The 13,750-nt window shown below is 32.6% G+C and overlaps 1 protein-coding gene across 1 annotated transcript; it reads left to right on the forward strand.

Moving 5' to 3' along the window:
- Positions 1-8,877: 8,877 nt before the first annotated feature.
- On the forward strand, positions 8,878-13,094 carry LOC105337419 (C-type lectin domain family 3 member A). The gene is made up of 5 exons (XM_034467587.2): positions 8,878-8,996; positions 11,080-11,159; positions 11,562-11,649; positions 12,651-12,870; positions 12,955-13,094. The coding sequence occupies exons 1-5, from the start codon at positions 8,912-8,914 to the stop codon at positions 12,977-12,979; spliced, it is 498 nt and encodes a 165-aa protein (XP_034323478.1). The 5' UTR covers positions 8,878-8,911; the 3' UTR covers positions 12,980-13,094.
- The last annotated feature ends 656 nt before the right edge of the window (positions 13,095-13,750 follow it).

Raw genomic sequence — 13,750 nt, forward strand, 5'->3', positions numbered from 1 at the left:
CTTGTACAATCCCAAACTTTCTATTTGTACATATCAGCGTATTAAGAAATTAGAAGTTGATTATGATGAAGAACTTGTCAAGGAGTCCTTTGTTTATCTCACGTGTATGGTTGCAGGAAACTTATGTGGTGTTACAAAAACCATCCACACAATAGAACAGATGGTACATTCACCCTTGTCACAATATCAAGTTGTCGTGTTACAGAGGTTAACAGCTTTATGCTTACAGTATACTGCTTTCAAATTACACAACTTGTACACTTACACTGGTATCAACAAACAGGAATATATTGCTGACAAAAGTTTCCATCACTTGCTAAAACTAGCAGCTAAGTTTGGCTGTGTTTCAGATAGGTTGTACATTGTTATGTATTATAACAAGACACTTAGATACAGGAAAGCTGTATCTGTTTTAAAGATGACAAAGGTAAAGTTAGCACAGTCATATCTGATGTATTACGGATATGGAAACAAAGAGAGCTATACTGAAGCTGTAGGGACAAAGTCCTGGTCTACAAAGATGAGACAGGCTGTAGCAGAGGATATCAAACATGATAACAAAACCTGTTACATCAGTGAGCTAATACCAGAACAACAGTCTGCTTTACAGATTAGAAATCCCAGTGTTTGTAATGTTACATTTCTTAGAGTTCTTGTGTTACAGGCACATTGATACAAGGTTATCACAAGCAGCTCTAGATGAGCTACAGGTCCTAGTCTACTATGGCCAAGGATGGTATGTACCTGTTGAATGCAGAGATATCTCTTGGGAGATCCTTGGGATCTGTCAAGTTATCATAGGGAACCTCCAGGCTGCTCTATATTCATACCAACAGTCACTCACACAGTACTCATTAAACAGCATACAAACTGCTACACAGAGGAGAATCAAAAATGTGGTTCAGTGTTTGCTTCACCTGCAAACATTTGTCTGAAATTGGAAAGCCAGGATTATTTAAATCAATATGTATGTATAGATTATGACACTTACACAGTCAACCACCACCACCCCACCCCTCCCCCATACTACAACAGTTCTTTAATCACTTTATAACATGTCCATCTTTCAGCAGTATATCTCTCTTTCCTGAAGTTGTTAAATTTGGGTTAGTTAGCAATACTTCTGAATAGAAAAAAATGCTTTTCTTAAGTTCAATTTACATCAACTCACAACAATATGCTTATATATTTGGCCAATATTTTATGACAGACGGAGAATGTGTTTTGTTTTGATGTTCCATTTTTGAATAATGAATCAATTTAGATATCATTTATACCATTTATGATGTATTGCTATAATCAAAATTACATCCATGTTTATTATCTACAGGTTTTGCTGTATATAGATAGGATAGAAAAATGATTTTAATTGCTCATGAGTTTTGCATGTATATCTTTTGTATAAAACAATATTGTGTTTGCTATCAAAACTAAGTATAATAAACACAGATATAATAAAATATTAGATTTATTCATTCCACTGGTAAAATTTTTCATTTTACACTGTGTATATTAAAAAGTTAAGCCTACGAATTAAGTTTAATGTAATATGGTCAAAATAAAACAAAATAAAAACAAAAGTCGTTTTCTCTAAAGATTGCCTATGTATTGTACTTTCTATAAATTATTTTGGGGTATTGATCAGGTATACTAAAGAACATCAGCGTGCAATCCCATACAAGATTTTCTATATTTCTTTCCAATGAAATTATAATTTCTGATAAAAGTTGCAATGTCCGTTAATCAACAGGAAGATTCATTCTCAACTGAAGCAATTTCTACCATGAAATGTATAAAGAACAATGTTATTCTCAATGGAACATCAATTGTAAATCATCTAAAGACCTTGAGGGATGTAGTCTGAACTTTGACATAATGTTTAAACCTCACCAGATTAAGCTAAGAAGAATTTTGTGTATTCTTATACTGCAAATGCCATCAAAAATACACCGGCATAAAGCATCAGGATATCGTTAGGAATCTGTCTGTTTAAATTGGAAAGATGATCAAATTTTGACCATTTTGGTATAAAAATCATACCTGAAAGTCTGGTTATGTATTTTTTTTTTGTTTAAATTAAATTCAAGTCAACATTTTAAAGCATACTTTTGTTAAAGGGACATGGTCACGATTTTGGTCAGATTTTATTGCTCTGTTTTTATTATATACAATGCTCTAGGAATGTATTTCTAATAATCAAATCAAATTTGGATGCCAGTCGATGAGTTTTAGGCAAGATACAGGGCTCACAATTTTTCGTCATGAAAACAAGGCTCGTGCCCTGGTTTTGTTTACATAGGTATATACCAGTAAAAAATCTTTTTCAAGCTGATTTATCTATCTTCTTATTCATTTTAAGCAGCGTAAATAAACAGTTTAGGTCTTAAACTGGTATATTTACTCCAACGTTTAAAATGTAAACAAAAGCTTTGTTTACATTAGCGAAGAATTGAGATCTTTGTAACTCGCTTATAACTCAACAAATGACACTCAAATTTTGATTCCCTATTACAAATGCCTTACTGAAGCATTGTAAACATATAAATCGAAAAAAATAATTTTTGACCAAAATCGTGACCATGCCCCTTTAATAGCATTTTGAAGAAAAAATAAACTTTTAACATAATCCTTTGCATGATGCTAAAGAAGGCTATTTTTACCAGGCTTTTCAAAGGAAAATTTATTATTGAAATGGTGAAAATAGAGCGGGCGGGTGGATGACAAAAAGGTACCCCTATTGTACGGATAACTCCTCCTACAGTTTTCAAGATTGGAAGTTGTTGTTATGCAGGTCAATTGGATATATAGCAGAGATATGCATATTACTTGGATTTTTACTTTTGAAAATTTAAGAAAAATATACCCCTGTTGAACTTAATTATTTTCATAAATTGCAAAGAATACTGCATATAGGTTATCCCATTTCTCTGGACGTGTTGTGATTATCAATTCAGGCTTGACAAATAGATGGATACTGTTTACAGAAAGACAACCCGGTTCGCTATCACATTGACAGCTTTTCTCTTGCTATCAGTGTTATGAGCATCCTGTCCCATATTATTGGTAGCTTTTAAAAAGGCAGTATATTGTTAAGTTTTGCGTTCTCTATAGTTTAGAATCAAAACTGAATCTATACCTAAATTTTATACCTAAAATTTCCAGGATATGAAGTTATCAGTTATGATAGTGGCGTTTTCCGTTTCATATTAAAAACTACCAATTGAATCAGAGGTACGTATGGAAATTGCTGAATGCCTCTCTTCATCCACTTGTTGGATGGTACCTTAATTACATTGTTAACAGTAAACATCTATTATGTAGATAATAGACTGTATGGCGACACTGTTGTGTTTGTAATTATATTAGTTATCGCTTTTGAACACTGGTGGGATATCTCATGCCGAGCCCCAAGACATCAAAGCCTCATCGATGAGTGTTTTGGCTGATGGGAATCTGATACTGGTTTTACTCTGATTCCATAACACCGATCTAGTCAGTACGAAAGATGTTTTTTGTTTACCTTTTATGCATGGGGAAAATCGGAATACATGTGTTCATATCGGAATCAGGACAACTCGCCCCCAAGACAAGTCATTTTTCATTATTTATAAATCCTCTTTCCCGATATAAACTCATGCAAATACATGTAAATGTACTTAAAAGATTATGATTCTAGAAACTGGAGCAATTTCAATAGAGCACATTGTTTATAAGTTTTGAAAAAACTTAATTTTGACCAACGTTATTATGAAATCGGCGATCAAACAATCGCGTTATACATGTATTATTTATGTGATAATGATAATTAGTTAAAATTATGACGAACTCAAGCTGTAAATTTATAGAGTGACATGTACACGTATAATTTTGATTCTTCAAAGTGCCGACTTATTAATGTATGCAAACTCTGAATCTTACAATGTATTTAACATTAAAACTTAAACTTAGTTTAATATTTGACTTTCTGTTAATAATTTCGAAAATCATTGAAAAATTAACACTATATGTCAATAAAATACGTATAAAATATACCGGTATCTTTTTCATTGGGGGCGAGTTGTCTTGACTGAGGGCGAGTTTTCCTATATTGGGGGTGGGTTGTCTTGAGCTGATGGCGAGTTGTCTTAGGGGCGAGATGTCTTGGGGGTAAGTTGTCTAGCATTCTTCATATCTACCTTGTAGTTAGATGCGCTATTTGTTTGGTATTGATATTTTCTTATTTCCCCCGTTCTTTGTAAAACCAATTTTTTCATCATTTACTGTTATCATTAAATGACATTTTTCATTCACACATACAATTGCTGTCGTACGTGTACTTTTAATTTAGGACAAAAAGCAAGCTGCGGTGTGCTGCTTGTTAAAGGAAGAACAGTGTTAGACATAATTTTGTTTTGTTTTGACCCATCCAAATTATTTCTTGTGCTTAACCATTATTTTCCGTGTTTAGTTGAATAAACCTCTTGGCGCAATTTCAAATGAGATATGTTTAAGAAATAGCATTTTATTATGTCAAACAGTCAGTTGAGGACAAATGAATCCCTATCAAATTAAAAGTCTTATCATTATTTTTGAGATAGCCAAAGATCTTGTAAGACACCTAAGTGATTCTGCAAACGTACTTGCAGCGGTTCGATTAAGAAGTAGGGTTAACGACAAACCTGGTCTAGTAAAAATCAGCTTTCGATCAGTTGAACAGAAAATAGAAGTCTTGCGTAATAAGCGCGGCTTAATGGCTACGCCGGCCTACAAATCTGTTTTCCTAAGATCTTCAAAATCGCACACAGAAAGGTTGATAGAACTCAGTGCCAAAACCATTCTAAGTCAGATTCCAAACGGTAACCAATTCCGCATTACATCCAATGGCCGAATTGTGAAAAAACCCACATTCAACATCATATTGACCAACCCGTTTTCACCGATCAAATCGAGGATGACTACGCAAAGCAACATTCCAGGCCCAAAAATATAAAACTTGGTCACAACGTCTGCGGATGGACGAATGAAAATGGTGAACTTCGAAATCAAATCATTCTTGCTATGAACTGTAACATCATATCTATTGGTGAAACGCATCTACACGTAGAAAACGTACTTGATATTAATGGTTATAGATGGTTTGGTTTTAGACATCCATGTAAATGCTCCGAAACTATCGTGTGGCGTAGGAATTTTAGTTAGAAACTGGTTGATGGATTAATTTGAAATTACAGTGATCAACAAAATATACGACGGTATCCTCGGAATAAAGTCTAAAAACCGTATTTCTGATTTTGAATTCATTATGTTCGCCTGTTATCTACCCCCAGAATGTTCTAACAGAAGAAGTGATGCTCAGGGTTTCTATACACACCTTTTAACTCAGATTTATCTTAATTGTGATAGTGATGCCTTATTTGTGATGGGGGACCTGAATTCTAGGATTGGGAAATTGAATGACATTCTTCAAGACATTGATAACATTCCTAACCAAATTTATATAGATAATACTGTAAATCAACATGGGCAGAATTAATCAATTTTCTTAACGAAGCAAATTTTTTTGTATTGAATGGCAGATTCCCAGATGATAACTTTACATGTATTTCAAGAAAAGGTAAATCTGTTGTCGATTATGTTTGTGTACCTATCGATGTGTTTAGAATGATAACAAACTTTAATGTGGCAACCGTGCATAACATTGTGGAAAAATTCAAACTACATAAACTCATTGGTGAAAAATCAAAACTCCCGGATCATTCCACAATCACTTGTGTTTTTAACATCTCTGATTGTTGTATAGTTTCTGACGCAGAAAAAACTGGACATCGCAAAAACCGTTTTCAACTTCATAGGATCCCGTCCAATTTTATGGCAAGCGAGTTAAGAAGGTCTGCATTGGTAGCAACAATAGACCTGATCGAAAACAGTCGGAAATCTGAGGAATGCATTGACGAGACTTATGAAAAATTATGCGACATAATCTCTAATGAGATGGAAGCTTTGATCCCAAAAGTCGAATACAAAAACAAAAATAAACGTTTTAAAAACAGCAATCCCTACTGGACTGACCAATTAACTGAATTATGGAAAACCACAAGAGAAACCGAAAATAATTCTTACGATATAACGGTGGAAAGAAAGTCAAATCTGTTTTAAGAAGGGAATACATCAAATCACGAGATAAATTTGATAAATCTCTTGGACGTACTGATCGCGTGTATAAAAGACCAGTTGCTAATGGTATTGAAAACATGAGCTCTAGAAATCCCAACGACTTTTGGAACAAAATACAAACCCAAGGACCCAGGAAACATCACAGTATACCGATGGGGGTATTAGACAAAGATGACAATATTATAACAAACGAAGAGGACGTGTTAGAAAGGTGGCTACTCGATTTTGAAAATTTGTATAATGGAGGCACAAGCAACGAATTTGATAACGACCATTACAATATTACGAAATCTGATAAATATACTAAAGAAATCAACATGGAAGAAGAGTCTTATCAGGTTAATGAAGAAATAAATTGCGAAATATCTAATGCTGTGATGCACGCCAAATCTAAATCTTCATATGGATTCGCCGGAATTCCTTACAGTGTCTTAAAATTCCCCGCAGTCATCGAAACGTTACGGCATCTTTTTCAACATATTTTAGATTCAGGCATTATTCCGTCGGTGTGGCGGAAAGCGATAATTTGTCCGATCCTTAAGGGTCCTACATCAGATAAACGTATCCCTATGAAATACCGTGGAGTGAGCCTCTTGTCCTGTATCAGTAAAATTTACAGTTCTTTTATAAACAAAAGAATCGTGTGTTATTTAGAGTCGAATGACGTATTCGGAGACAAACGGAATGGTTTCAGAAAAGATAGGTCATGCGAGGATCACTTATTTACTTTGAATAGCTTAATACATAACACCTCAAACTTATTGATCTACAAAAATGTTTCGACTTTGCGATAGGGATATGATGTTATATAAATTGTTAATGAATAACATAGATGGTAAAGTGTATAATTCGATAAAAAATATCTAGCAGAGCTCAGAATCATGTGTACGAATTAATGGTGTCCTCACAAATTGGTTTGAGTGTAAAACTGGTGTAAAACAAGGTGATAATTTATCTCTAACCCTATTTTCAATTTTCATCAATTACCTTGCTCAGGAAATTAATAATCTAGATGTAGGAATAGCTCTTGTAAATCGTAAATTATCCATGTTATTATACGCAGACGATATTGCTTTGATAGCCAAATCTACAGAAGATTTACAATGTATTGTAAATAAATTACATGAGTGGTGTAGACGTTGGAGAGTACTTATAAACACCAAGTCAAAATGTATGCATTTTAGAAAAAGTAGGGAAGGAGCAACGATTTTTGAATTTACTTTTGTGTCTAATAAACTAAAAACAGTTGATAATTATAAGTATCTGGGAATAACATTTACTTACTCAGGAAACTTTATAGAAAATGGAGAAAGGCTAGCTAAAGCAGAGGGACGTGCTGTTGATTATTTCCTCAATACATAATAATAAAGACTTTAGGTTTAACTCATACAAGAAATTATTCTAACCTTGTGTCATTCCAGTTTTGGACTATACATCCAGTGTCTGGGGGTTCAAAAAATTTCAATCGAGAGATGATATTCAAAATAGAGCTATTCGTCATTTTCTTGGAGTTCATCGTTTTGTGCCAACTTTGTCATTTTATGGAGACACTGGATGGGTACCTAGTAAATGTAGATGTTGGATTAATGTAATTAGATATTGAAATAGAGTTTTATCCTTTGACAATGAACGGGTCACAAGAAATGTATTTGAAATTGATTACAAAAGATGTAGAAATAATTGGTGTAGTGATTGAAAAGAAAATTTTCACTGTTTAGATTTATATTACTACTTTGACTCTAGAATGATCGTAGACACAATTTTATATACTTCAATCAAAAATACACTTCTTCTATTCAAATTTCTGGAACAGTGAGATTAGCAATATTCCAAAACTACGTACTTACGCACTTTTTAAAACAGTTAATTATTAGTTTTAGATATGTCTAAACAATTGCGTTCAATTTTGGCTTAGTTAGTTTAGATGTGGGATTTTACCATTGAGAATTGAGACGGGAAGATACCACGGTGAACCTGTTGAAGAGCGAATTTGTACTTTTTGTTGTAAAAATAGTATAGAAAACGAAATTCACTTTTTATTACATTGTCCTTCATATAATGACTATAGAAGAATCCCTTTCGAAAATACTTGGTTTAATCAATTACTACAATTGTCGGATACAGATGCACTATATGTTCTTATTTCAAATTATCCTCGGCAGGTTGCCAAATACTTACATCATTCTTTTACACGTACACAATCTTTATTGTTCAGAAAATAAACATATACTGTATTACATAAACTATGCAAACTCAAGGTTCTGAAGAAAGTTTTATACTCATACATGTATATTTTCAATCATATCTTTGTTTACAGCTTGATGCTGTGTTATTTTCTTTTCTTTTTTCATGTATTATGTGTTTAAAGTGGCATATAGGCCCGAGGGGCCGGGTGTTTAATCTATGTATGTATACACATGTCACTATAAATAAATAAATTACTTACTTACTTACATTAGCTTTGTGATAGGTATGAATGATAACAATGGAACAAGGAACCATCGTAATTAAGGTGGAAACAATCAATTAATGGTATCAGACACATAATCGTTGTAGACACTTATTTACATCTACCTGGTTCTTCCTTCATAAAACGATTCAAGAAAAGGAAATATTATATAATTATATATATTATATACTAATGGAAAACGGTTTAGATCCAAACACCTGTATCGTATTCGTATTTGATAACCTAGTTTATTAAGTGACCAAAGTAATCTAAATTGGTCATTTCTTATCATTTTGCTTTCTTTGTATTATGTTTCACGTCAATATACATGTATACAATACAATGAAATATTTGTGGATCTTTGCTGTAGCACCCGTGCTAGTGCTTTCTACAGGTGAAAAATAATTTCTCGTTCTCTTGATTAGCTATTAAGATTAAACATTTGTTTGTCTACTGTTAAACGTGATTTATTCAAATTAAGATTCACTGCTTTATATTGACATGTTTTTAAAAAAAAGAAAATCTAAAGTTAGTCTTTTCAAAATATAAATGCAGAACATTATATCTCAATGAATGTTTTAAAAGGATCAATTCTGTGTAAGAATCAAAATTCGGTGGCCACGCATAGTCAAGGATTTTTTATCATAGTTTACTGTTTGATAGATTTTGATAAGTAACAAAGCCTAAAACCATTTATTTGTCGCTATGTAGTCATGTTAACAAAGGGAAAAATGTGCATTTGAATGCTTATTTACAAACATATTGTGAGTAATGGCAACAATTCGGGTTTCAAGGGTAGAATATATTATCAAATTTAAAAAAAAATGTTTTGAGGTAGAGAAAACATTTATGGAGAAACGCATAGTTTTAAAGTGCCTCAATAGTAACTAAACAGAATTTTCAAAATAAGACCCCCCCCCCCCCCAATTTGAAATTTAAGCGCAAATCTTAATTTATTTATTTTTTTACACATTATTATAATTGTTTATTAAAGAATTTAAATATCAAAATTTGCTACGGTTACAAGCTGAAAAATTCTAATAATTTGAGGTTTTTGAAGGGGTATAAAAATTTTACTTTTTGATATTGTTAAGAAAAAATCTTCTTTAGTGCAACATATTAAAAAATCTGAATTTTATTCAAATAACTACCGTTGTTATTGATTTTTCAAAAAGTAAGAATTTCTGTGTGATCTTCTATGGTATTTTATTTCCATAGCAACAACAAATCTGTGTAGCATAACAAAGCCTTGATATTGAGGTGGATTTTAAAATGGATTTTTTTTTTCTAAAAATCTCTAAAATCAGGAATAAGAGCCTTTCAAAAGCGCCTTTTTTCATTTATTGGCCTTGTTACCATAGCAACAGGTGTCATTTTTATTTATAAAATGTTTATTGCATAAACAATGATAGGGATGTAAAAATTTAATAGTTACTAAATTTGGCTTATAAAAAAACAACAACACAAAAAATGATTTCAATTTCAATTACATAGAATTAATGTCAAATATGTTGAAACAGCTGATTTCCGTTATATTTTTGCCAACAATTAATTCACTAGATAAATTATTTCTTAGTTTAAAAAAATTAAAATGGTATGTACCGAGTTATAATATTTTTTTATGAAGAGAAAAATAGAACGTTTATTATCGTATCACATTTCAAATATTCATCATGGTTTAAGTAAAATCATATGAACGGTTAATCGTTTGCATAGAACACCAACCCATTTTGCGTCAAGGGGCTCACACAGTGATACATGTACTAATTATGTCCGTTACCCGTATAATTATAATACCCAAGGCAACGAAGTTGCGAGGGGTATAATGTTTTTGACTTGTCCGTCAGTGCTGTATTTTTAAAGCGCAACTCCTCTTAAGCCGCTGTACGGAATTTCGTAAAACGTTGTAGGTATTTAGGACACCATGTGTGGATGTAAATATTACCAATACCATTCTAATTCCATTCTTTTTCTGAGAATTTTGGCCCTTTTGAACTTAAATTTTCGCTAAATACTATGTAGATGTGCGTATTCCTTTGGAATTATTTTTCTAGGAATTTGGACCCTGGTTAACTTCTACTTTTGTACATATATTGAATAAGATAATAAATTTGTAGGAGCTACTTTTCTCAAACCGCTGAACAGAACGCAGTTTCGTGAAACTTTATAGGTATTTAGGACAGAATAAGTAGATGCACATATTACCAAGAAAATGCAGAGTCAATTATTTTTCTGGGAATTTTGTCCCTTTTGAGTTTTAGGGTTTTATGTATTTTTTTTTAAGACAAAGTAAATGGGCATATTTGCAGAAAGTTTTGATCTGATAATTATGTTGCAAGTTATGCCAATTTATTTAATTATTTTACGTATTTAATGCCATTCATTATGTATGGCATTGTCAAGTAATAAAGAGGGGAGCGTGGGGTATCTAAGCTTGCTCACTTTTTTTTTAAATTTATTATAATTTTGTATTGTAGACTGCCCAGCAGGATGGACAGGTTATCAAAATAAATGTTTCTTCTTTTCTCATACAATGGAAACATGGAGTAGTGCTTCGGTAAAATATGCTGCTATTGTCTGTTGAAATCAGCAAAGAACTGTTTGTTAAAGCTAATGTATGTATAAGCCCTTAAATATATTTTGGCCCCCATGTTATTTTCGACTGCTCCTGGGTTGTATATATTACGAGAGCTGTTTTTTTCAAGTAAAAAAACCTAACTTCACTAGACAATGTATTAATTAAAATATATATGACTATTGTGTTCTTCATTGACGTTGATTTGTTCATTTGTTTACTTTTGCATTTGTGCCAATGACAATTACATTATTAGCCAGGCTTTGCTTAAATGTTGTGATGTTACATTTTCAAACACTATATTGCAAGATCTATTTTTACATTATACAAGTATAATTATACAAAGCAAACATTCAGAAAACAATGTTCTACATTTACTTTTAGGCTGTTTGCCAGTCTTTCAAATCAATGCTTGCTGAACCTAAAACGACTGCAGAAATTGGTTTCTTATCTGGAGAACTTCAGCATTTTGGTAACTAACTCTTCCAGAATCAACGTTACAGCAAGTTCAAACGAACGTTGTTGGCGAGATCTTTTTTTTCAATTATGAAATACCAAACAAGGCAAGAGGCCTACAGGCCTTGATGGTCACCTGGCAGTCATTTATGAGTCAAAACCCTAATCAAAGACTCCTCTGACTCTAACCCCCCTTTTGTCAACACCCTAGCTTCAGGATACATTGTTACCGTTTGGTAAAAGGGGCCTATTATGTTCAATCTTTTATAATATTCAGTTTCAGGAAATTTTAGTTAAATGTAAAATTGTAACGGACGATGCATCAACGGCAATTGGGTACAGGACAGAAAGCTGATGAATTCATAAATGCCGTTTTATCTCCGACTACCGCCATATTAGTTTTCGATTTCTATTGTAACACGCATCGCTATACACCCCCTATTTATTATCTCCTTCGTTTCACTCCCCCGAGAATAAATATTTTCTTGACTAATCTTTACCTATAAATTAAGACATTTTGCCAATGAACTACTAAATGCCTACACCAGAGTAACTGCTAACACCTTTGGTATTTCAACACTTGTGAGATAAATGCAAAACTATTAACGCACGACGACGGACGAAGACCACCTGCTGTAGTGACACAAGTAACCTATATTCCTGAAGATATATGCAAATAAATACAAACCAACTTAAAGAGTGTTTTGTAAATATATTATCATAGAAAAGAATAGTAAGAAACACGTGTCCGCTGCTTTCTGTTGAAAGCGAAAGTAATTGCAGGAGGGTATTCAGCACAAGTTGGAGTTAGATATCTTTTGGTATCATTAAACTAGGGGGTACATACGCGTAAACATACTAGTAGTGCCCGCGGGGTTTACTGTTTATAATCTATTTAGCTATGAAAAATCATATGTAACAACTAAGTTGGTATCTTTGTTTCATAGAATAGAGAGATACGAAGTTTAAACCAGAGAGAAGTCATTAAATTCTTTTTGTAACTTTATTGTTTTACAGGTATCGCCGACATTTGGGTTGGTATTACAGATATAATAACTGAGAACCAGTGGGTGTATGATTCGTCTCTGACACCCATTGAAGTAAACAACTGGGGACCAAGGGAACCAAACGGACATAGCGTTGAAAACTGCGTCATTATGTCTGGATATTTTCATGGAAAGTTTGCCGACGTCGAATGTCACTCACCACGCAAGTTTATCTGTGAGAGAGCAGCTCGGTACTTTCTTTTTTTTAAATCAAAATTCAAATCCATCTTTTATACTGCCCTTGCCATTTTCAATATTTCATTTTCTTTTTATAGAATCGATGGAGAACTTATTGGATAGACCGACTTGGCTTTGTAGAATTATCAAAACCTAGGTTCTGATTTTATAGTTACATGTACATCTCTGTACGTATCACTTTCATCGAGAAATGAATAAATATTTTTCACATAGTAAAAGCAATATATTTCCTTCAGTGCCTTTAGTTTAAACAAGAGGCCAATAGGCCTTAACGGTCACCTGAGTAGCATATAACCCATACACAAACTTGTGTTGGAGTCTCATATATTCATTTAATTGGGTTTCATTCTAGAGAAGAAAAATTATAAATTTGTAATGACGACCAACTACCCGCCTGAAATCTTTCAAAAAGAACTACCTAAAATTTTAATCTGGTCTACAAAATCATGAATTTAGTTTTCCTTTCAGGTGTGTGGGAGAGAATACTTTTTAAATATTATATGCATTAAGGTGGCTCTATACACCCACAGTTTATTCCAATTTTCAATAGAAGACCACAGAACATATACTTATCGAATATTAAAATGATGATAAGGATACTCTAGGTATTTTTAAAGAATTTTTAAATGTTTTTTCGTGCTTTTGTTAAATATTTTTTAAAATGACAGCAATTAACAAATTGAGAGAATTTTTTTTGTCATATGATGGATATTTCCTTCGGACACCTAAAGAAAATATAACACTTCTTAACATTCAAAAATGTAATTTTTGCAATTTTTTTTAGTATTTTCCCAAAACAAAATTTTTCATATTTTCTTACTCTGTTGACAAATCATCTGAAAAAGTTGCTTGATGTTATAAGAAAATGTATTT

This window comes from Magallana gigas, chromosome 6 (assembly GCF_963853765.1).
Source record: "Magallana gigas chromosome 6, xbMagGiga1.1, whole genome shotgun sequence".
NCBI lineage: Eukaryota > Metazoa > Mollusca > Bivalvia > Ostreida > Ostreidae > Magallana > Magallana gigas.